This window comes from Solanum pennellii, chromosome 11 (genome assembly GCF_001406875.1).
Source record: "Solanum pennellii chromosome 11, SPENNV200".
NCBI lineage: Eukaryota > Viridiplantae > Streptophyta > Magnoliopsida > Solanales > Solanaceae > Solanum > Solanum pennellii.
This window is the reverse complement of record NC_028647.1, coordinates 4950182-4976054: the sequence shown is the minus strand read 5'-3', so window position 1 is coordinate 4976054 and position 25873 is coordinate 4950182. Positions and strand designations below refer to the sequence as shown.

General features: G+C 33.0%; 3 protein-coding genes across 5 annotated transcripts; all 3 read left to right on the top strand.

The window, feature by feature from the left end:
• Positions 1-5705, top strand: LOC107003012 (E3 ubiquitin-protein ligase COP1-like). 2 transcript variants are annotated; one of them, XM_015201255.2, is made up of 13 exons: positions 1-556; positions 1315-1392; positions 1885-2040; positions 2519-2878; positions 2962-3119; positions 3216-3281; positions 3430-3508; positions 3814-3969; positions 4064-4162; positions 4403-4507; positions 4595-4774; positions 4901-5011; positions 5088-5705. In XM_015201255.2, the coding sequence occupies exons 1-13, from the start codon at positions 248-250 to the stop codon at positions 5256-5258; spliced, it is 2028 nt and encodes a 675-aa protein (XP_015056741.1). In that variant the 5' UTR covers positions 1-247; the 3' UTR covers positions 5259-5705. The 2 variants fall into 2 exon arrangements, with proteins under 2 accessions (XP_015056741.1, XP_015056742.1); XM_015201256.2 differs by having other exon boundaries at positions 514-556; positions 1881-2040.
• Positions 5706-7656: 1951 nt separating this feature from the next.
• Positions 7657-11625, top strand: LOC107005089 (tyrosine-protein phosphatase DSP1-like). 2 transcript variants are annotated; one of them, XM_027913087.1, is made up of 5 exons: positions 7657-8062; positions 8159-8258; positions 10683-10743; positions 10848-10891; positions 10998-11625. In XM_027913087.1, exons 1-5 carry the CDS (start codon positions 7830-7832, stop codon positions 11181-11183), a joined length of 624 nt encoding a protein of 207 aa, XP_027768888.1. In that variant the 5' UTR covers positions 7657-7829; the 3' UTR covers positions 11184-11625. The 2 variants fall into 2 exon arrangements, with proteins under 2 accessions (XP_027768888.1, XP_015059069.1); XM_015203583.2 differs by having other exon boundaries at positions 7660-8062; positions 8159-8252.
• A 1499-nt stretch (positions 11626-13124) lies between these two features.
• Positions 13125-19727, top strand: LOC107004775 (UTP--glucose-1-phosphate uridylyltransferase). Its single transcript, XM_015203129.2, has 21 exons — positions 13125-13334; positions 13452-13499; positions 14466-14557; positions 14696-14786; positions 15708-15768; positions 15848-15925; positions 16017-16067; positions 16177-16250; positions 16793-16865; positions 16984-17041; positions 17190-17236; positions 17328-17393; positions 17867-17899; positions 18294-18346; positions 18454-18529; positions 18612-18668; positions 18810-18893; positions 18996-19097; positions 19180-19284; positions 19374-19445; positions 19532-19727. Exons 1-21 carry the CDS (start codon positions 13249-13251, stop codon positions 19556-19558), a joined length of 1434 nt encoding a protein of 477 aa, XP_015058615.1. The 5' UTR covers positions 13125-13248; the 3' UTR covers positions 19559-19727.
• The last annotated feature ends 6146 nt before the right edge of the window (positions 19728-25873 follow it).

Genomic DNA, 25873 nt, shown 5'->3' with positions numbered 1-25873 from the left:
CGGTCACACCAACAAGTCTCTCCAGTTTTGAAAAAACACCCGTTCCCCGCCAACGTGGTCCTTTTATACCCTCACAAAAATACAACAAAATAAAATCACACATACAGTACTCATCTCTCCCATTCCAATTTGTACTACAAAAAAATATATATTACAACAACAATTATGTGATCGTCGCATTGTAACAGATCGATAGATTTGAACTTTGTTCGTATTTGAACTGATTAGTTGGATCGCGCGGAGTGTAATGGGAGGAGGTGGAGGAGGAGAGGGTAATTTAATGGGAGTTCTAGTGCCGACTGTGAACGCCGGTGAAACTTCAGCTCCGGCGGCTGGGACGGAGGTGGTGGTGGTGGTGACGGAGGAAGAGGAGGTGGATAAGGATATATTGTGTCCGATATGTATGCAAATTATCAAGGATGCGTTTCTAACGGCGTGTGGACATAGTTTTTGTTATATGTGTATTGTTACTCATTTGCAGAATAAAAGTGATTGTCCTTGTTGTTCTCATTATTTGACCACGAATCATCTTTATCCTAATTTCCTTCTTAATAAGGTGAATTTTTTTTATTTTTTTTAAAGCTTTTTTCATGATTTTGAATTTTAGCTAGATCGGTGAAGGTTATACTACAGTGATACCCGTGCTTTAGCTGAATAATTACACCTATAGGGTGTAATGATCACATTTGTGCTCATTTTCATGAATTTGGATGTTTGATTTTGAATTTCACGTATATATGAGTGTGATAATCACTTTTGATTGGAATGTATATGAATGAAGGTACTAAATGTGTTGTATTGTGTTGATCGGTGAGCTGTGTAGTTTGTTTAGGGCAGTAGGGGAGTAGTATTTTTTGAATTTGGGGGAATTTTTAAAGAAGATGAGATGAATTTTGGAATTCTGGTGCTTCTTTTGTTTTAGTAGAATTGCTATTGTTCTTCTTTTAGCAATGTAGATTTACATGCCTTGGAGGAATGTGGTTCTGCCCTGTTTTTGTTTATATTACTGAGAAATGCGCTGGATTTGATGTAGTTTAGGATTTCTATGAGTGATTGGAAAACTATATAATGAACCAGAAAAGATAGGTCTATATGAGTAAGTCGATTGGACTGAGTTTTGGCGTTAAAACTTGATCGATAAACCAAGTTGTGGTTAAACTTTAGTAGTTTCATTTCCTTTGTTTCTATTTTTCTTCTCTTTGCTTGTTTTATGGTCTTCATTTTTTCACTAGTTTATTCGATATCGATGACATTCTCGAAGGTTATTTTCCACTCAAATTAAGATGTGTTGAAGTTTTTTTTTCCATTGTGTAGTTATTGATGAAGAAATCTGCTCGCCAAATGGCCAAAAGTGCTACACCTGTGGAACAACTGCGCCAAGCAATACAACAGGTCAGATATGCATGAAAAGTTAAACAAGCTTTCTCCGTATCGTTGTAGATAAACTAGTGAATATTCTTTGTCCGGATGATGATGCAACTCAGTTTTGCTGAGATACTAGTAATATGATGCTACATGTTGTAGGCTGATGTTAGTCTATTTCATTACAATCACTTTTTAGGTTGAGGGAAATATTTAAAAAGTTGTGAATTGTGAGAAACTAAACGATAATCGAATATCTGAGCCTGTATGTCTTGAAAATGAATACAATTCACCTTCAAGTATTAGCAAAGATGTTTGTTAAAATACAACGGCTGGTTATTTAGGTAGAAAACTTGTAGGTTTTTATTCAACTTAGTTTTTGTGGAGAGCGTCCTAACATTCCATTTCAGCAGCTCTTTTAGTTCTATAATCTCTGATTTTGCCTTTTAACACTCTCTTGTCATACTGTCCGGGATCATTTCCATATATCTGTTCAGGATTCTCATTCTGATTCTTAGGCAGGGATGCGAGGTGTCTGTTAAAGAGCTGGATAGTCTATTATCGCTTCTTATGGACAAGAAAAGAAAAATGGAACAAGAAGAAGCTGAAACAAATCTTCAGATTCTGCTCGAGTTTCTCCAGTGTTTAAAGAAGCAAAAAGTTGAAGAGCTTAACGAGGTTCTTTCTTGAACTTCTACCGACTTTACACATTGCCACTTTTAGTTTGAATTCATCTGTTGTCATTTGGATACTTATTGTACTCTATTCTACTTAATTCACATCCCTCCGGCAGGTAGAATTTGCTTTTCTTGAACTATATCTTTGAAGTCTAACTAGAGAAAGCGTGTTCAATAGAATATTATAACAAGGAAAGGAACATGATTTCGTTAGTAGATACCTGGAGCTTGCCTTTTCCCTTGCAAAGAAAGGGAGTTTGCATAATTACATATTTGTCTATCATCTAAAAAGATTAAACTCATCGAAGTATCTTCCTTGTGGACGTATTTCTTTTCTTTTTTTATCCATTCAAGAGAATGCTGTCATCTTTTATGTTTAATTTCTTCAAACTATAGGCTCCTTAGATGCTGGCAATTTTATAAACCCTGTGGTATAAAATAGACTATCCTAATCTCACCTCTCTCTGCACTTCTTCTAGATCCAAAATGATCTCCAGTACATCAAAGAAGACATAAATGCTGTGGAGAAGCGTAGAATAGAGTTACATAGGACAAGAGGTAGATATTCTGCGAAAATGAGAACGCTAGTAGATGATTCATCTGCAATGACAGTCAGGCCTCCATTGAGAGATAAGGGAAGTGGTGCAATTGTTTCTAGTCCTGTTAACTTACAAGAACAAGGTCGTGCTGGCACTTCACAGACCAGGAATACTGATACAGGAGCTCCTCGGAATTCCCAAATTGTGCAACGGAAGGATGACAACCACGGTGGATCAGATTCACAGGACCCTAATCAACCTGGAAAGTCATTAGCAAGGAAACGGCGCGTTCATGCACAGGTTAATTCTATAACTTATTGTTGTGCTTGTTGATGGTCGTGTCGATGTTCGTATGCTCTCTTTTAACATTCAATTGTCAACAGTTCAATGAGCTTCAAGACTGTTACCTACAAAAGAGGCGTTATTGGGCAAGACAGTCGCAGAAACAGGGAGAAAGAGTAGCAAATATCAAGAATAGAGAAGGTTATTCTGCGGGACTTGAGGATTTTCAATCTGTTTTGTCTACCTTTACGCGATACAGGTACATCAGTTCATCTTATAATGGTAGTATTGGCTGCAAATTATCCTAAATATTTGGGCTTACCTTTCTTTTTTTCGACTGTGCTTGTTGAAATAGTCGTCTGCGGGTTGTTGCTGAACTCAGGCATTCTGACATTTTTCACTCGGCCAATATTGTTTCGAGGTAAGAAGTTCATTCTCAGTACTAGGGATAATCGGTTATGAGAAACAGGACAGGTTCTACTCTTATTAGTAGTTTTTTCCTGGATACATTTTAGTCAAAACCTTTTTTTGTGTGTTTTGCAAGCAACTAAATTTCCTCTTATTGACAGTATTGAATTTGACCGAGATGATGAATTGTTTGCTACTGCTGGGGTGTCACGAAGAATTAAGGTCTTCGAGTTTTCATCAGTAAGTTCATGCTTCTTGTGAGCTTCTTAATTTCTTCTAAGCTTCCCACATGAAAAATTTCTGCTAGTAGTTGAATGATTGTTCTATTAATTAAACTTGATTTCTAGCTCCCTTTTTCTTCTCATATAGGATTTTGAGATTTTTGCATGCTAGATGTTTTCGGATAAATTTAACTGTTTGTAGTTGAATTTTTCAATAATTTGCTAGATGTGAGATTCTTATGAGTTCTGCTTTTCTTTTGGCTGTAATGTTTTTGTTATTTCAAAAGATACAATTTGCTAATCGTTGTATGTTTTCTTTATCAGGTGGTAAACGAACCAGCTGATGCGCAATGTCCCGTTGTTGAAATGTCTACCCGATCTAAACTAAGTTGTTTGAGTTGGAACAACTACACTAAAAACCACTTAGCAAGCAGTGACTATGAGGGCATAGTAACGGTTTGGGATGTTACAACTCGTCAGGTAGTATCATCTTATATCTAGATCATGAAAAACACCTTCATATGAATCTGTAGTTTATATCTGATGGGATAAGATTTAACACTCTCTTTTTCAGAGTGTGATGGAGTACGAGGAGCATGAAAAACGAGCATGGAGTGTTGACTTTTGTCGTACTGAACCTTCTATGCTTGTATCTGGTAGTGATGATTGCAAGGTAAAAAGAAATTCGGAATATGTGTTTCCTCAAGTTTACGTGCTTCCTAATTTGGTTTTCGGAAAGAAAATCATAGTGTTTCTGAATGTAAAAAAAATTTGACAAATGAGGTAAGATAAAATTGGGATTTATCTAATATCTTTCTGCTTGGAGATCTGTAGTCAGTGTACTAAGTCGAAAGAACAGAACTTGTTTTGGCGAGGCGCTATACTTGGAATGTGCTAATGAATTTCTCAACAGGTCAAAGTTTGGTGTACGAAGCAGGAAGCTAGCGTTCTTACCATTGACATGAAAGCTAACATTTGCTCGGTGAAGTATAATCCTGGATCCAGTGCTCACATAGCTGTAAGTTTCCATTGAATGTTCATTAGTATTTCATGTTAAAGGATATATCTTCAAACTAAGGCGTGAACCTATATATATATATTGCAGGTGGGTTCTGCAGATCATCACGTTCACTATTACGACTTGAGAAATATTAGCCAGCCACTATACATTTTCAGTGGACACCGTAAAGCTGTTTCATATGTAAAATTTCTATCAAACTATGAGCTAGCTTCTGCATCAACCGATAGTACACTGCGTTTGTGGGACGTCAATGAGAATGTTCCAGTAAGTAATCATGCTCCCATCATTTTCTCAATCAGAAAGACAATTATCTAATTCCTTTGAGCCAGTAATATGTGAAAACCAATTCATACTGAACCAGCATCTTCCTTGTTCTGTTTCTACTCTCAGCTGCGTACGTTTAAAGGACATACAAACGAGAAGAACTTTGTCGGTCTTACAGTAAACAGCGAATACCTTGCATGTGGAAGTGAGACAAATGAAGTCTTTGTCTACCACAAGGTTTATAAACTAGTTGAGAAAATACGATTTAACATCGTTTTCCAGTGCTTAATCCGTTATTGAACTATATGTGCAGGCGATTTCTAAACCAGCAGCTCGGTACAGATTTGTTTCTGATGATCAGAATGATCCAGACGGGGACATGGGATCATTTTTCATCAGTGCTGTTTGTTGGAAACGTGACAGCCCAACAATTGTTGCAGCAAACAGTCAAGGTACTATAAAAGCACTTGTTCTTGCTGCTTGATCAAACAATCAAACTACACATGATCGATCATATTGGAATGATCGATAACGTTTGACTGATGAGTAGACTCGTTGAAAAGGAAAAGAAGTCTGAGTTCTCCATTGTACATGAATGACCAGATTATTAGGCTAACATTGGTTTCCGATTTTGGTGGTTCCTTATAACGTCTGTTTGATGGGAACACAGATCTAGCTTTTGACGTGTGTTAAATAGTAAACAACTACGCTTCAATCACAAACTGATTATAGAGTAGTAGTAGTCACATAATTCTTATAGTTTATGTATTCTCTCTTTAATGGAGTTGTATTTATACTTTATAATATATAGAGATCAGGATAGTAGACTGAAAATTGTAGTGAAAAAATGAATTTCACTTGCTTATGTAAAAAATAACTATTTTGCCAGCTTTACCATGTAAAACATTATTTTCACACTTCCTATTCTTTTTAATTTCATTTATACATTGAATTACGGTTTAATTTAATTGAGAACGAGTGATTTAAGTGTTTTAGACATTTTTGGATTCAAATTTCTGAAAAGCTTCGGCATGTATTTTCAGACTCGCATTACATAAAATTTGTTACTTTCTTCATTCATACACATCAAACTCAATTAAAATACACATGAGGTTTTACGATTTATTGAGGCTAAATGTGTAAGATAAAAGGAGGTGTATGTAATAAGATTTTCAGAACATGCACTTTCAATTTTACAAAAATTGAGTCGTGACTCGTGAGTGTTTAATAGAAACACTTTATCATGTGTTTATGTGCTTAGTCGGGATAAGCTGTGATTCTAACGTCTAAATAAAATTAACTGACAAATTTAAGAGTAAATCGATATATTCGCCTAGTTTGTGTACGATACTTTTCCCTACAAGGATATCATGAATTGATGAGTTCCACATTGGTATCAATCTATTACAATCCTCCTAGTTTATTCTAATTCAAAATCATGTTTATTATAAAGGTACAATATGACTCGACAACTCGATTAAATAGAGTCAAAATTGATCTATCATGATTGACAAGTCATATGATGTCTACACATCTAAAACCACTTCAAGATACTTATGTGAGTGTTCTTTTTCTTGATATTTTCATCCGATTATCGATGAATCAAAAAAAAAAAAAAGCTATAGTCATTTTAAGAGTTACAATATAACTTGACAACTCCAATATGTAATTGAAATGTGACCTAATACCTACCATGGTTAATGAGTGATATATGATTCAACTATTACCCAAAAAAATATGCTATGATTAATATTTCAAGAACACCTATCAATGAATGACAATAACTTTCAAATTGGTCACAAATCACCATACGTAATAAATTTTATGAAGTGCACTATTTTACAAGTCTTTTTCGAAACTTTTGTTTCTTTTTGCCCATATTAAAAGTAAGTAGTGCCCACTATTATTTATTTGTTTTTGTTCATTTAATCTCTAACCACAAATACAGTAAACTTTAACCGTCCAAAAAGGACTTTGCAAAATATGGACACCTTATCGGATACCTCATTCCCACTTGGCTTCAACTACTTATCATCTTCCAATCAAAACTTAAATGCTGTTCCGTTATTTTTTACGAGTTTTATATCTTTTAACTATTCACTATTACTATTTTTTTTTTAAAATTTTATATTCAAACACACTTCAATATTGAATTGACCTAATATATTGTCAATTTGAATATTTGGCTAACTAGGTGTGCAGATTGAACTTGCGAAAAAATAAAATTTTTATTTAAAAAATAGAACGATAGATAGTTAAGAGTATAAATTCATAAAAGTATGAGAGTTAAATATTTTTTTTTTTTAATCATTAACTCTTTAAAACATTACTACAATTGAAAAACAATTTTTGTTATGATTTTCTAAAAAATTCACCTTTTAAACTTATATGGTCGATAAAATATAATATCTTTAAGCGCGGTTTAATATGCAGAATAAAGTAATTCAAAATTATGTTTAGTACTCTTTCCGTTCACTATTTTTTGTCATAATTTTTATTTTCATAATCAAACTATAAGTACTTTGACTAATATTTTAAGATGTATTTGTTCATCGTATTGATATATAAGAAATTGCAATTTATAGTACTTTTCATATAATTTCTGGATATCTAAATTTTTTGTTTAATATATCGAATCAATATAATTTAACTTTAACTTTGAAAATCAGTCAAATTGACTTTCGCAAAACGTAACATGACAAATAAAAATAAACAAAGAGAGTATTAAACTTATATCGTCAATAATATATAATATCAAATTATGATCCTAAATTTCTCATTTTATTTCATATATGCGTGATTACTTAATCTTTGTACCGAACAATCCTTCAAAGTCAATACTATTGATCTATATAAATTATTTGATTTATCCCGTGATATAAACCTTCACCCCGTTCACAGGCAGCGCAATTTAGCAGCCGGCCTTTAACCTTTATAAAAGGCCGAAGATCCGAAAAGATTCCATAGAATCAAAAATTCAGATTTATAAATATTACATTTTTTCAATTACTAATTAAATACGTATCTCCTTTTTAACTTGGCGCCAACAGCAGCAATGCGATTGGAGAACGGCGATCGATCCACGTGTCGTCCGATCGTTAATTCCAGCTCCGACGACGACGACGACGGCGGTTTGCTGCCGGAGAGTTATTTACCGGTATTAGATGGTGAAGGACTACTTGTTCCGCCTCTCAATTTCGCTATGGTTGATTACGGTGTTTTCCGGTCTGGTTTTCCTGATACTGCTAACTTTGCCTTTTTACAAACCCTAGGTCTTCGTTCTATCATGTGAGTGAGTTTGTGAATTCGATCGATCGGTTTCGTTACTTGAAGTTTCCTTTTTATTGATTTTTCTTTTTGTTTGTTTGCATATTTTGTGTGTAGATATTTGTGTCCAGAGCGATATCCTGAAGATAATGTGGAGTTTCTAAATGCGAATGGAATTCGGCTTTTTCAGTTCGCTATTGAAGGATCTAAGGTTGAGGTTATTTTCCATAATGTATATCTCAATATCAGTATGATATAGAATGTTAGGATCATGTGATTGAATTGTCAGATAAAAATAAGCATTTTGTTGCTGAGTGATCCTGATCTGATTTTTCTGTGCTGGAAGCTGTTGTAAACCATTACTTTTTGGATATGTTAAAATAATTTCCGGAATGTAACGCCTAGTTGGTACTACAAAAATGGATAACGTAGTGTATAGTTAGCTTAATCCTCAGTCCTTTGCTAAAATGTCTCAATTGATCTTTACAAGTTGTAAAGCATTACCAGAAAGACAAAATCAATTGGGAAAGTTTGGGAAAGGACTGAGGATTAGCCAACTATACACTATGTTATCCATTTTTGTAATACTAACTAGGTGTGATATTCTGGAAATTATTTGACTTATCCAAAAAAGAAAAGAAAAAAGTAATGCTTTTATTCGTTCCATTTTCTTATGTCGGCTGATGGTGAAAAAGACATTGTTTTTGCTCTCTAGTTAGTTATTGACTTGTTTTCTAGTTATTAAAGAATGTAAAAATGGGAGTTAGTTGACTGGTTATTTAGAAAGAGTCTATTTATTGGCATTGGATACTTTACTTTATATGTTTGTAACTTCATTCTCATCCTTACTTATTTCATGTCTGAAGTTATTCTGATTTGTATAACAGGGAAGGGATTAATCATTAGTTTTGTGGAGGCATCTCTCTTCAAGGACCAAAGTCAAAAGGTTTTGTGGTATTAGTTTGTAGGAGATGAGATTATAAACTTTCGTGGTCTAGGATATTTTTAGTCATTTAGCAGCAGTATGTTGGAATAGTCACAGACCCTTGATTTCTCCTTTAGTTGTTGTGGAAGTGAACTATGTATCTGGCCATTGTGGCTTTGACTTACAGAACTAGTATAAGTCATGTCAGAGTTTAAACTTGTCCTTTCAGTTGCATGGCCCAAAAGATGTTCTTGTTTTAAACCGTCTGCAAGTTTTCATGTGTTTATATTCATCAACTAGTAGTTGAGATAGTTCTGTGATGTGTTTGGGTTTCAGATAGCTGCAGACCTATAATAGGTTAAAAGTTTTTCACCATGGGGATTGTCACCTGCAGCCTCATGCTGAATTTGTTTCTATGATTCTCTCAAGGGTCTAGTATTTAAAGTTCCTCTCCCTCTTAAATTGTACTCTGCTTTTACAACAAAATGCAAATATAGCTGCAACTTCCTACTATTGCTTCCTTCTTAGCCACCACTAAACATTACTTGTCACAGTTCATACTTCATAAGGGCCTGCTGCAACTGGTGCTACTTGATCATTTTTAGCATTTATTTTGTCTTCCTTCTATTTGTTTTAGCTTTTAGTTTTCCTCTGTTCTCAATGCATGAACCAACTGGTTTTGGTGGTGGTGCACTACAGGTAATGCTGCAACGAAATAATTCATAACTTAAGAAAGGAGGTAGGGAGTTTCTTGTGGTTTTCCAAAGCCTGAAGAAAGATTGTCCAATTTCCACATTCTAAGTGAGAACAGATACATTCTAGTTGTTGAACCTGTTGGAGCTTTGAACTGTCTTGGAGAAAATCCTCCAATTGGTGTGTAGGAGAGAGAAATTTATCCACTAGCAATATGTAATTGCATTCTTTTCGGATTCACCAGAAGCAGGTCATATTAGCTGTCCCACTCTACATCCCGAGTCCCAACAAATTGGATTGCTAAACTAGGAAGATCACTAGATGATTGACTGTGAAGAGAGAATCTGATGAATCTGCTGGTGTATAGTCATATCTGTCATGCCATTTGATATGTAGCCCCAATCAAGTCCATATGACTTCTTCTTTTCTTACCTTCTGATGTTGAGCAGCCTTAGAGGATGTCATATAGTTGCCTATCAAACTAGGAAACCATTGTATTTGTCATACACTCTTCTATGTTTTTGGTTTTTAATCATCATATGCTAGCTTCGATTTCTATCTACTGTCCGAATGCTGGACAAAGCTACTCCAAATATTTTGGTCCATCTCTGTCTCCTCCTCTGAGGCTTGATTGGTGAATAAAAAACGTCCATATATATTCTTGTCCTATAACCACTTGACCACATTGTATCTGGATATCTGAAGGTGTTGGTCAAGTGAAAAGACATTTTTCTATAATGGAGATGGTTTGAAATTTAATCGAAGTACTAATATGGTTGCAATCTATGCTGGAACTGGAAGGGTACACATACTACAAACATTAGTAGCAACATATATGAATGCAATTTCTGGTTTGCAGACATTTTAGAAATTTCATATATTGTGCAAACCGTGTATATGAGTATTCTTATTGTTGTTTCTTTTCAACCTATCCACGGGTAAATTGGAAACATTTCTTTCTAGTTGTTAATATGACGCAAAAAAGTTTCATGTTGATTCGTACTCGACTATTTCTCAATGCAGGAGCCACCATTGGTTAACATCCCAGAGGAAACAATAAAGGAAGCTTTGAAGGTTGTCCTTGGTAAGTATGAAAGGTTGCATTTTATTATATCTTGCTATAGGTTTCTGTCCACTAGTTTTGCTAAATACTTTCTGTATTACAATCTCTCTCGATTCTTTTTATAGATGAAAAGAACCGCCCTCTGTTAATTCACTGCAAAAGAGGAAAGGTAGTCCTTCATTTGTCTTTGTTTAAAATTCTGACTTTCTGTTTACATGAACCTTCACTCTCAACATTTCTGACCACCATTTACGTCTTGGTGGTAAATTATGCAGCACCGAACTGGTAGCCTTGTGGGGTGTCTCAGAAAATTACAGAAATGGTGCCTCACCTCAATTTTTGATGAGTACCAAAGGTATGCTGCTGAAAAAGCTAGAGTATCAGATCTGAGGTTCATAGAGTTGTTTGACATTTCCGGCTTCAAGCAGCCACCAACATTCTGTTCACATTCCCCGAACTAAGTGGACAAGATGTACAGGACGAGAGGCAATTTTGGCTTTGCATTTTTAACTGGATCAAAAAATTTGAGTTCAGTCCACCCCCATAAGTATTGGATTCCTTATATGAACTCTGGTTATGGTTTTCGCTAGTATCGGATTCTTCTTTTCATTTGGACATAGTCTCTCTCTCTCTCTCTCTCTCTTTGTAGAAAGTAGATGGCATCTGTTAGATGTTGCTATGGCCTATGATAAAAGGGTCTTATCCTTTCCTACTTTGAAAGTGTTCATTGGAGATGGATTGGGAATTGTAAAAGTTGTGCATTATTTTTGCTTATTAGAAGGAAAAGGGGAGGGTTGTGTTTTCCTCAGTGCACCTTCATAGTTTTCTCTTTCATAATACCTTCTGGTATAAGGTTTTGATCTATCAGAGGAGGTGATATATTTTAAGTAGTTAAATTGTCTATATAATGAGAATTCGAGAACATGTAGAAAAGTTTTTTCAAATTTTGAACCGAAAATATCTCTATTTATTCAGATTTGCAACAAGAAGTCAACAATCATGAAGTCATAACTTTAATTCCAGTTCAAGTTACAAAATTGTGGAGTAAACAATCATACTACAACAACGAACTTAGTATATGAAGACTTTCTCTCTACTTCATAAAAATACAGTAGGGGAAAAATGACTTCTCTCACTTATGATCGAAAATCATTCACCTAGAAAATGACTTTCATCGTATTAAAATCCCAACCTTTCTACTCGAAGAGTGGAGTGAGTTAGCTAAAAAAAAAAAAAAACAAATCATTTGATAGCAACTAAGATAGAATTGTCTTTACATTTTTAGTTATCAAAACTTTTTCCTCACCACATGAAAACGTATGTTATCATAGTGTTTTAGAATTATCAACTCTTTTATCTTGTGTTTTTTTTTTATTATTTCTTTGGTATTCAATTTCCTATTTAGTATCCAACATACGTATTTTTGAGCTTTAATAAATTTAAATTTGTTTATTTTACTACAAGGCTTGTTTATATGCTCCTATTATTCTATTTTTTTTTCTTCTTATTTTTAAAAATTCGTTGTTCTTTCCCTTTCCTTTTTCCCAAAGTTTTCTCTTGTTTTTATGTGGACCTTTTGATTTATTAAATTGGATTTATAATCTGGTGTCTTGAGAACTCTCAAACTCATTATTTTACACGTAAAGTTATGTTTCAAAGGTTTCCTAAATCACAGATCAAACTATACACATTGGGGCCCCATACCTCCAAACCAAGTTTATTCCTACGCATATTCTTATTTCTTACTCTACCTTTAATATCATAAATCTATTCCATGTAGTATAATTTTGAATAATAATAAAATTATTTTCATATTATAAATTTGAATTATAAATACAATCTTTAATATATATATTAGGATATATTATTTATATCATACTTTTTCTTTTTGAATTATGATTTTTTTCTGATATTCGCTATAACTATTCATTATCTTTAAGTCCTTCAAAGGACCAATTCTTCTCTCGATCTCAAAGTTCTCCTATTTAAAAACTAATATAAATTGCCTTTATTAAAAAGTATTTCTCAGTTGTCAAATATTTTTCAAATGCCATTTTCTCTTTTCAACTTTTCAATATCTCATTCCTCTTCTAGGTGCTATCTATTTTTCTATTGTCATCTTCCTCTCTATGACTTTTCGATATCTCAATGACATGTCTTATCTGATTAATCGTTTTCCTAATTTAAAAATTATATCCATTAAAATGCAATAAAAAGTCATTTTTATCAAAAAAAAAAATGTTTATCTCTTAAATTTAAATATAATATAATCTTAATATAATATCCATTAAAATGCAACATAAAATTGTTTTTATCAAAAAAAAATATTTATTTCTTAAATTTAAATATAATATAAAGTCGCGCTTGTTAGAAAATATTTTCGAATATTAGGTGCCACCTGTTTCTCTTTTGAGCATCTCTTTACACTCACCACCATATAAATATTCCTTCCTCTCCCCTTTTCACTTCCCACAGTATTACTTCTCTTTTTCACACTCTGTACCAAATTTGCTTCTACTTGTCGCTATGGCTACTGCTACTACTCTCTCTCCTGCTGATGCTGAAAAGCTCAACAATCTCAAATCTGCCGTCGCCGGTCTAAATCAAATCAGGTAACTTTTTTTTTTTTTCGAATTTTTTCATTTCTGGTGCTGTTTTGTTACTGATTCGTGTTAGAATTAAGTTGTTTTAGATCCAGATGCTGATTTTAATTTTTTTTTTTGGCGCAGTGAAAATGAGAAATCTGGATTTATTAACCTTGTCGGTCGCTATCTAAGGTACAGTTCATAGTTTTGGAGCTACCATTCTGATTATTACTAACTAAGAATTGTTATTGTGGAAAATTTACATAGATTTGTGAGCTTTCGCAGATCAAGTTGGTTTGTAGCTCGCAAAGTTGAATTGTTGTATGTTTTAATTTTGGTTAGTGACGGTTGGTCTGTTGTGGCATTGGGGAATCGTAGTGGTGAAGTGCAATACATTGACTGGAGTTAGAGTAGTGATTTATTAGCTTTTTGATGTGATTTAATGCTGAATATTTACTTGATATGAAGATTTGTAGTGTTTGTGTGCAAAATTTACATGAACTTCCGAGGTTTTGTAGATCAAGTTAGTTTGTATATAGCGTGTGTGAGTGTGCAGACTGCAGAATGTACATAAAGATCTGAGCTTTTGTAGATCAAGTTAGTTTGTTTATAGCGTGTGTGCGCGCAAAATGTACATGAAGATCCGAGCTTTTGCAGATCAATTTAGTTTGAGTAGTGTGTGTGTGCGCGTGCACAGTATGTACATAAAAAGATCCGAGCTTTTTGCAGATCAAGTTAGTTTGTGTAGTGTGTGTGCGCGCGCGCAGAATGTGCATAAAGATCCGAGCTTTTGCAGATCAAGGTAGTTAGTATATTGTGTGTTTGTGTGTGCGCAAAATTTGCATAAAGATCCGAGCTTTCGCAGATCAAGTTAGTTTGTATAGTGTATGCGCTAAAAATGTACATAAATTTCTGAGATTTTGCAGATCAAATTAGTTTGTATAGTGTGTGTGCGCAAAGTTTGCATAAAGATCTGAGCTTTCGCAGATCAAGTTAGTTTGTATAGTGTGCTCAAAATGTACATAAATTTTTGAGCTTTTGCAGATCAAGTTAGTTTGTCGATCGAATAGCATGAATCACTTTGATTTTGTTCATTTTCTTGTATGGTTTAGTTTTGGTTATTGATTCTTGATCTGTTGTGGCATTTCGGAATCATAGTGGTGAAGCACAACACATTGACTGGAGTAAGATCCAGACGCCAACTGATGAAGTTGTGGTGCCTTATGACAAGTTAGCACCTCTTTCTGAAGGTATTTATACTTTATTGTTTGAAGTTCATATTTTTCTGATCTGTCATATCATAATCAACAAGTGTCAGCGCGGATAGTTTAGTATTAGATCCATTTGAATATTTTTCTCAAGAAGTTTGATTATCTTGATCAATGCAGATCCCGCGGAAACTAAGAAGCTTTTGGACAAACTTGTTGTCCTGAAGCTCAATGGAGGCTTGGGAACAACAATGGGATGCACGGGTCCCAAGTATGTATTGCAGCTTTTTTCTAGCCAATTTTAGGTCTAATTAAATGTATTGGAAAACAGAGTATATTGCAAATGTGACTTCATTAAGCTTGATTTACTGGGGTTAACCCATAGTTTAACAGCACCCATTGTTTGTAACTGAATACTGTTGGTGGATCCAGAGCGTTTTCCTCAACCTTCTATGTCTCTTTCATCTGATGCTGTTTTTTAGACTTGTCTAAGTTGAGTATGAGCTGGTTGATGTTAGCACATGATACTTCGTATATATTGTTTCCAGTTTGTTCATGCTAGTGCATGCATCAAGGGAGATTATAAAAGCACTAGTCTTGACTTTTTATTTTACTTGTATATTGCATTTCTTAATACATGAAGTCATCAGATAGGGGAGTTCTTTAAGTTGTATATTCTGGCTGATGGGGGCATCTTCAACCATTATGTGATCTAATTACCACAAGAATTTGGAGTTGGAATACTGTAAGACATGTACTCCTATAATATAAGTATGCTGCTTGTGATGCCTTTTAAGTTTTAAGAACTTAGACAGCAGTAAACTAAGATAGTTTGTGGCTACTTGAAATTAGATCATATTCCATTATTCAGCTCATCTGTCGGAGGCCAGGATCTATCTTCCTATTTCATGCTGTAAATAAATATAATGCAACTCCAGCAAATGTGTTTCACCTTTTACCATGCATATTTTATTTCGAAGCATATGGAGATGATTTTCTCCATATGCTAGAGATATATTAAAAGTTGGGAAGAGCTGACCTTCCTTCTACTGTCAGAAATATTAGCTTACAGAAACTTGCAACTGCATATGGAGATGATTTTCTCCATTTAAAAGAAAAGTTGTAGCTTGCATTTTTTGTTGATCTTATAAGATGCAGAAATTTTGAAGTTTTTTTTTTGTTTGTGATGCAGATCAGTTATTGAAGTTCGTAATGGTTTGACTTTCCTTGACTTGATTGTCAAGCAAATTGAGGTACCTGCATATTAATGGAACTTTTTAACGGTCATGGTGTTGACTTCTAAATTGTCACTGATTAACTCTTGTTCCGTAGGCACTCAATGCCAAGTTCGGATGCAGTGTTCCCCTGCTTTTGATGAATTCGTTCAACACCCACGATGATACACTGAAGGTGAAATAACATAACTTTGATATCTCTTCCACTGTTAAGTTTTCCTCTTTGGCCGAGTGCATTACTTCTTACCATTGCATTCTCTATGTAGATTGTTGAAAAATATGCAAACTCAAACATTGATATTCATACATTCAATCAGGTCAGTGTAACTTATCATTAGCGATATCAAGTATCTATCAGCTTGTATCTACACGAGAATTTTGTATACGTAAAGAGAGGTTTTAACATTTTCTGTTAAATATTTACAGAGCCAGTACCCTCGCCTGGTTACTGAAGACTTTGCCCCACTTCCATGCAAAGGCAATTCCGGAAAAGATGGATGGTAATTGACAGTTTAATATGTGGTCTTCCTAAAGATTTTTTTTCATTCCAAAGTGAATCTTAATTCAAATTCTGAAACATGTAAACTGTTGGGCCTTCTGTTGAATTATAATAACAAAGCTTATAATACACAAGTTAGATATGGATCATTTTATTGAGAAATAGTTGGATCAATATTTTTGCTGTTTCTTTTGTTAGCAACTGGGCGGGGTATCATTGTTCTATTGAACTTAGTGACCTGAACTGATAATGAAAAACTTATTTTCGTTTAGCTTTGTATCTAATTTGTCGTCTCTATGTTTATGTATGCTACTGTCTTTTCTGCTTCAAGAATGATAACCAGAACGTAGGTGATTGCTGTCATGAGCCAAAATTGTTTGGTAAAGCTGTCTGTTTCATGGGTTTACTTTGTTGATTGCTTTCTTCAAACAGTGTATCCAGTCGAGCTAGCTTTAAGGAATATGATTCCTTCTCCATTTTTTCTAGTCCTTTGTAGATATAACACGTATATTCACTTGCCTAATGTAGATTTCTCATGTACAGGTACCCTCCAGGTCATGGTGATGTTTTCCCTTCTTTGATGAATAGTGGAAAGCTTGATGCACTACTAGCAAAGGTTTGCTGTTCATGACATTGCCTTCTTCTGATTATGGCAGGCGTTCTGGCGGCCTTCTTTACGTTTACTGTCTGCGTGAAATCTTGCGTATTAATTATTTTATTTAAATCCTCCACAGGGCAAGGAATATGTCTTTGTTGCAAACTCTGATAATTTGGGCGCCATTGTTGATTTGAGTATCCTTGCTTTGATTTTGCATTGTTGAAGAAACTACAGTTCTTTTGTGTGCTTTAATAACATTTCAATCATGAAGAAGGTTTTGACACAAAGCCATTCTCCATTGTCATGAATAGTGCGTAGTCATTTCCTTAATTGACATCACAGAAATCCTAAATCATTTGATCCTAAACAAAAATGAGTACTGCATGGAGGTACTGACTTGATACTGTTTTTTTAAAACTGATCTTGCTAGGTGAAACTAGTATCTACTTTCTGCGATTTACAGCTTAATGAGTATTTCAGGTTACTCCCAAAACTTTAGCTGATGTCAAAGGTGGCACCTTAATCTCATATGAAGGAAAAGTACAGGTAATGTTTATCTGCAGTTTTAGATTCTTATATCTGAAGCGCAGAAGCAATTTCTGTCTATGTATCATCGGGTTAGATATAGACTGCTCGAATACAACTTACAGATAAGTACAACTACCTAGATCTGGTCTACTTCACCTGAACAACTAGGTATATCTATTGGAGAGGGTCTGAAGTCACATTTTACATGTTGACCCTTCGTATTGCTACCTCCCAGGATTGCATGTGGGCCCATGAAAAGACAGCACCTGCAAAGTGAATATAGTTCCTCTGTGGTGATTTATCATGATCAATTTCTTGGTGGCATGCTTGCTCCTAGTCCCTTGGAATCTCGATAGGAGTCTTTGCAATTTTCTCGCTTTTCTGAGAGACTTAGGATAGTTGTGCTACTTCTTGCATGCTTTTTGCGTAATATATATATGAGTTACTTTTGCAAAAGGTTCTGATTGAGCTTCTCTTCTGTGGTACTGCAGCTATTGGAAATAGCACAAGTCCCTGATGAACATGTGAGTTATATATCCTCTTTCTTCCTTAGTTTTCCTTTTGCTGATTTATATGTGAAGTGTTATTAGAAGGCATGGAAATGGGAAAGTGACTCAGGTTTCTTTGTATGATACGTTTTAGTCAACAGTCCTCTAATTGGACTAGAATCTATTGTTGAGATTGATATATCCATCTAGGCCTCTACATCTCCTTTATCTTGCTAGTTTCAAGTTACAAATGCTCATATATTCTCCTAGATCAATATTTGGTGATATTATTCAACAAAATGAGTTTGAAGTTGCATCACCTTTTCTTTGCCAATTTGAATTTTTTCATCCTAACATGACGATGTGTGCGGTGCTTTCATTTTATCCAAGAGGGGCTAATTTGTTGTTCGTTTTCACGTGCTTGGTACAGGTCAATGAATTCAAGTCAATTGAAAAATTCAAAATTTTCAACACCAACAACTTGTAAGTCGAGATAGTCTAATTAATATGTCTTATGACCTACTCCAAGCTTTATTTAGAAGTCTTGTCAATGAAACATGTTCTGACCGAGAGCCCTTGCTTCTGTGCAGGTGGGTGAGTCTTAGTGCTATTAAAAGACTTGTAGAAGCAGATGCACTCAAGATGGAGATTATTCCCAACCCAAAGGTATCAGTTTCTTCTTGTTTAGCATGTGTCCATGGTTGCAACACTTTGTACAGTGCCTGATCTAGCCAATATTCATTGTCAGGAAGTAGACGGAGTTAAAGTTCTTCAACTTGAAACTGCTGCCGGTGCTGCGATTAAGGTATGCCAAACTTTAACTCTGTATCATTAAATACCCAACTTCATCCTTTTTTAAGTCTTGATATTTTTGTTACCTTGTTCCTCTTTTATCGTGATGTTTTGTTCCTATCTAGAATTACTAATTACCATTTCATTCAACCAGTTTTTTGACCGGGCAATTGGTGCTAATGTTCCTCGATCTCGTTTCCTTCCCGTGAAAGCAACTTCAGATTTGCTCCTTGTTCAGGTTAATTAATATCTTCCATTTTGTTAATTTCCGATACTATACATCCTCAGTTAATTTGCTTAAATGATTGTAGTGTGCTCATCCACCTGTATATCTTTGCAGTCTGATCTTTACACCTTGACTGATGAGGGCTATGTCATCCGAAACCCGGCCAGGTCTAATCCATCCAACCCGTCCATCGAGTTAGGACCTGAATTCAAGAAGGTTAGCATCAACTCCTCAAGTAGATTAGTGCTGCAGATTCACGTGACATTTAGCTGAATGCAGTTACTGTCTTGTCTCTCAGGTGGCCAACTTCTTAGGCCGTTTCAAGTCCATTCCCAGCATCATTGATCTAGATAGCTTGAAGGTGACCGGTGATGTATGGTTCGGATCTAGCGTTACCCTAAAGGTAATTAGCAAAACTTTGTTCTCTTTCTCGAGTACGTTTATTTTGACATGCATTTAACGTCCTACCAATGACATTATCGGTGAATACAGGGGAAAGTGACCGTTGCTGCCAAATCTGGAGTGAAGCTAGAAATTCCAGATGGTGCTGTGATTGCAAACAAGGTAATACACTCGATCTGAAACGCGTAGCATAGCTACCGGATTTAGATTTCAGTCGGGTATCTGATGTTGTTCCATTCATTTTCCAGGACATCAATGGACCTGAGGATATATAGAGGAGCTGCTGGTGCCAATTCGACGTCGCGGAGTCTGCAGCAAGTATGTTTGTAGTGAATGTAAAATTTGTCTCTTTAAATAAACGAACAATTTTGCTTGTTTTGTTTAATGGAACCATTGATACAATACAAATGAAATGACTATATCAGAGTAACTTGTTCCTTCATATTTCTGTAGCTTGTCTACTTCCCGTTTTATTAATTTCTATGGGAATTAATATTACAAAAATGGAAAAGAAATTCTATATAGTATAGGTTAAAAAATATGCATACCATATGGTATAAGGGAATTTTAACTCGTGTTTATTGAAGAGATTATTTTATAGACGTTATACCATATACCAATATCCGAGTTATTTTATTTTATATAACAAAAAATAGGCCTTTCAAAGTTGTTTCCTCATATCAATTTCTCTTTGGTTTCGATATGATATGATTCAGACGATTAAACTTGTCAATGAACGAAAAGAAAACACCTTATTTAAAGAAAGACTTGAACAAAAGAATTAAAAACTAAAATTGCCCGGGGTGAGGGTTATCCCGTGTGTACAAAGTATTCATCACATAATGCTCATTCGAAGGACAGAGATTGTGGTAGAAGTTGTAGCGGTGGTAGGTCATTTTGGAATTTTTAAAAATAGTAAAAAAAGAAGATTGATTCCATAAGGTCATTAGTTTTTACCAAGGTAATATTCAAAATTCATATTAATGTAACAGGAAATTAATAAGTTCTGAATATTTTGCATATCTTAAGATAATATAGAAAGAAATTAATTTTGTTGCTTAGTGACATGAGATTAATTGAACCTTATTAAAGGAGTCATTGATAAAAAATCTAGATTTTGAAAAAAAAAAAAAATCTATAAATACATTTACAATTATTTAATAACTATTTTTAAATGGAGCCTGGAGGTAACCAAATACTGTAAATAACAATTTGAGTAATTATTTGTAAAAGATAAAGCACCAATTAGGATATTTTTTTTAAATTTCTTTTATCAAAAGCATAATTTATGTGACCTTATTAATTTTATTTTAAATTATTCAATATACGATATAATGAAAATCAATACAATATAATCAAAATCAATATTCATGTGCTTAGACCAATCTAAAACATCGAATTACCAGATTATATTGATAAATGTAACATTATTTGTCACAAAATATTTGTTAAATAATTATCATTTGTTTGATATTCTGTTAAAATCTTTTGTTCCGCTTACAATTCTGATTAAATCTAATAACTATAATTTATTAGATTAAAAATACCTAGTTTAGTCAAATTTAAATGACCAAATCTACTTCAAGAATATAGTAACTAATAACAAATTTAACATTTTTAGTCCAATGAGTTCGATTAATCATTAAAGTTCTTAGCACTAAACTCATCAGACTTTAGAGTCATGACTAAAAATTTAATCGTTGTTGAAACTTTTGTCACTTCTCACATAAAAATTTATACTCTAAATAAAAAAATATTGAGTTTGCAATTGGTGCATATAACCAAGAATACAAAAAAGTTTAATATCACTAATTTCAACAAAACAAGGTGCAATAACATAAAAATAATTAAATTTAAAAATAAATCTTGAGAATTAAAAGATTTGCTCTTCGTTGATCATTTCTTTCATATCGTTGATACTACTTAGTAACTCTTCAATCTGCAAAAGAAAACATAAAAAAAAAAAAAACACATCAATACGTTTATACACATTGTTAATATATATAACATACTTATATAAATATATTTTATCGCATATTAATACATAGAACATAACTAATTAAACTTAAATATACATCTAATAAATAAATCGAAAACTAACCTCTTTCATCTTTTTATCAGTCTCCTTATATATTTGGTCTTCATCAAAAGTTAAACAAGTTGGTTTACTTTTCCTTATATTGAACAATGTGTATTGCATGCAAAGCAATGCATATTTAAGCTTAAATGCCCTCATGTCTGTATCCTCGATTTTTCTAAAAATAGTAAAAATTCATGAAAAAACATAAAATAAATCAAAATTTGATACATCTAAAAAAAAATAGTTCAATCATTCGTAAAAATGTGGAATTTGTAATCTTGAAAGCAAAACAAATGTATATTACAACTGACTCGTTGATATATATATATGTTACAACTGACTCGTTGATAGTGAAAAATATTTTTTTAAAAAAAACTTACTTGATAGTTTCTTGCAATTTTCTTGAAGGTGCCATTGAAACTAGAGATTAAAAAAAAAATGGATGTTTTTAATGATTCTTGATTGCTATTATAACTTTGATTATTATAAGAGGAGAAAGCCGTTTAAATAGATTGATTTCATAATGTTCTTACCAAAAAAATAATATGGAAAGTTCATATTAGTGTAGTGTGAATTTAATAAAATTTGCATATCTTTAAAAATGGCAAAAAATTAATTTTGTTACTTAATAACACGAGAGAAGTTGGATATTGAAATATATATACTTAGAAATAAATTGATAATTTTACAACTACTTTCCAAGAGGAGAAAACCAAATATATATTGTGACTTGTGAGTGACAAATTTGAGTTATTTGTAAAGAAGTATCGTATTTAGATTTTTTCTTAAAATAATTATTTATATCACTTTATTATATTTATTTATATAAATTATTCATGTTTTTATTTAGTTATTGCCATCTTAATTATTATGTGTAGTATTTTCTCTATTTTAATAATTACGTGGCACATTATCATTTTAGTTAGTTCCATAAACATAAAGTACGACATATTTTTCTAGTAGGGTTTCGACATAAATTTCAGTCACTATTTTGTTATTGATTTTACTGAAAGAATGACAATTTCAAAAGAATTTTCACTGTGATTTATATGTAGATGTTATGAAAGAATCAATTATTCTTTATCGAGCATAATGTTAACAGTAGCGGTTCAAAGTAATTGGGGTCAAAAGTGAAATTTTAATTGAGGCTTAAAAAAAATCATACATATTTATTTAAAATTTATTTTTCTAATTGTTTAGATGTAAATTATTACTTCAACCTTTTTACAGATGATTTTTTCGAGTACATTTTTTTTAAAAAAAATTAATTAGTTTAGGTAAGATTTTATCAATTCAATGCTGAAAGATGTTCTTTTACTGAAGCTATTAAGGGCTTAAGTCATTTGCGGCCCCCTAAAGTTGTCCGCATAATTTATTTAAACACCTCAACTAAGGCTAGTACCTATTAGCCACTCTAATATTAACAAATATGTACTTATTAAATACAAAATGATAATAAACTTTTAAAATGAGGTGTGTGTAATGCACACACATAATCTTTATAAAGCAACTAATAAAACTGCATCATGTGACACATCTTGATTTCAACAAAAAATATCGATTTTTCGGCTCAATTTTTTTTAAGAAAATAAAAACTCCATCTATTAAAAATTAAAAAAATTAATTAGCAAAAAAGAGAAAAAAGAAACCCTCCATCCCCACCCAAATCCACCCACCCACCTTTCTTCTTCTTCCCTTCACCGGCCATCTTGATTTCAACAAAAAATATCAATTTTTTGGCGACAACAAAAAGAAGAAAAAGGAAAATCTCCCCCCACCCGCTTCTCGAATCCATCCACCTACTTATTTGTCTTATCTTCTTCTTCATCCATAGTTACTTGTCATCTTCTATTTCTTTGAAATGATTAATTTTTTTTCTTGTAATAAACTACAAGCTATTGAAATCAAGTCTAATGTAAATAGTGAAATAAATTATGAAGCACGATTAATTAATGGAGTGATTGTTGAGATTTTTCATGAAAAATAGATCGACGTTGATAAACTATTTCAAAATCGACAATGAAGAGAAATTAAGAGAATTCAAATGAATTATATTAAATGTTCTGATATCATTTTAAATAAATGAACGGAATGTTTGTTGATTGACAGGAAATAAAGATGGACAGAAGTTACTTTTATCATTTCGATGTTCCATTTTTTTCTTGTTGCAAAATCGATTAACAATTCAATTTCATTTATAAAGAGTGAAAAAAACACGAAAAAAAACAGAGTTTGAAAAACTTAAACTGGGGTGAAGAAGAAGACCACCATTGGTATGGCCTACAAGAGTAGGGTTGGGGTGGGGGTGGTGGCGTTGTTTTCTCTATGGGTTAAAAATATTATTTTAAATAAAATTTTTTTTAGTTATTTTAGTTAATGATTAGAAGAAAAAATAAGTAAAGTTTTTTATTCTAAAAAAAGTTGGGAACATATTCATGCACTATTAGACAGTGAGATACACTTGATTTGCCACATCAGCATTTTGTGCTTAATAGACACATGTTTTGAACATTTAAAGTGTTTAATAGATACAAACGTTAGTTGAGGTGTTTAAATGAATTATGCGGACAACTTTAAGGGGCTGCATATGACTTAAGTCTTATATTAAGTGTCAACATAATTCTATAAATAATAAATTGACAAAGTTTAAGTAAAAATAAGAGTTAGAACCACAAAATCTGATACAAGACGTTGATAATTTCATATGCCTTACTTTGATTGAAAATTTAAGTAAAAATAAATTATGATTCACTTTATTCTACACTGTTCGACTAATGATTCGGATTTTTGATAAAGTATTACTTTTAACTTATGAAAGATTTGAACCGAAAAAAGTGCAAAAGACTTTTCTACTTCCCATTTTATTAATTTCCATTGGAATTAATGTTACAGAAATGGTCCAAAAATTTTTATATATAATAAGTCAAAAAACTTTCATATTGTTACAAACAATTTGTATTATAGTGAATGTCTAATTATGTGGAGTCCTTGTTGGATATGGGTAGGAATCTTACTCGGGGACCAAGTAAGATTTTCCCTACAAATAAAGGGTTTTCCTTCATTGTAAAGAAGATTTGTGAAAGATTGATGAATCATGAATATACTTCAAGATAAATAAGAAGTCTTTTCTCTTCTCCCTACTTTCTTCTTCTTCTAAATTTATATAGTTTCATATTTTTATCATATCACATGATAGGTAAACGGACCCATATTCACCTTTTACACTTTTCAGAATTTAGGGATTTAGTCCCAACTTTAGTTGATCCAATCAACTTTATCACGAGAACAAGCACCGTAAAGAATTCTGGAAGAATCTTCTAAGAATTCTGGAAGAATCTTCTAGTTTTTCAATGTATGTCCATTACTCAGTATGCACATCTTTGGGATGACCAAATTATTCATGCCAACTAATAAAATTAGTAGTACTCGTAAACTCCAAGTTTACTACGTCATGTGCCATTTGCTTTAGTAAATTTCTGATTTACTATTATATGAGTAAATTTCAATTTTATTACTCCAAGAGTAATTTTTAGATTTATTTCTTCTCAATTACTTTACCCTTTAGGTAAGTCGTGATTTCATCATTGAATGAACTAATCTGAAGAAAATTGTGCATGTAAACATAAATGTCTAAAAGAAGACAATTGATTAAATGATGCACATTAATATGGAATGTGGTACTAAGTTATCAAAATTTGATATACTTAGATGATTGTATTCCATTCATGAAGAATGAGAGCCTTTGATAAATGGTAAAAATACAGATCCATTCTATAGAGTGAATGAGGTGATAAACCACCATGCTAGACGTGAATTTTCTTGTAATGATTGTTAGCAAGACAAGCTAATTGTGACACCATCATAAACGAAAATTGAGATTGAATTCTCTGCGTTCTAGGAACGTATACAAATATTTGTGGACCTAGTCATCCACCTAGAGGATTGTTTAGACTTAATGATCCTAATAAATGTTTCTTCTATATGGTCTCATGTGTTATCTCGCAACTTGATGTTGACACCCAATTTTGGCCTAACATTTTAAAAATTCGTGATTTTGAAGCTTTATTTATTTAATGGCAAATTTTGGTCCGATGATTTTAAAATTCGTACATTTTGAGTCAAATACAAAAAAAAAAAAAATAATAAAAAAAATCTGCCTTTTCCACATTGTCTCTCAAACAATTTTCAATTTTGCAATAGTCCCACATCGGTATTTAATCCTTTTTGAGAATTTTTGGGTTTCTATATAAGCCCACTTCATTCACTATTTTTAGGAGAGGATTTGGAGGGGGAAACAAAAGAATACACATAAAATTTTGAGAATTCTTGGTTCCCATAGTTCAAAAATTTTAAAGTGTTTTTGTGGTTTTTCGAGTTGAGGAGGTGGAGTCGTCTTCTTCAAACTCGTAGTTCCGATTCGCCGCCCAGAACCAGGTAAATTTTTTTTAGCCTTGTTTTATTTAATTCCCAGCTCTTTTATGTTTTCTGTTTATTATATGTAGCTTGTTTT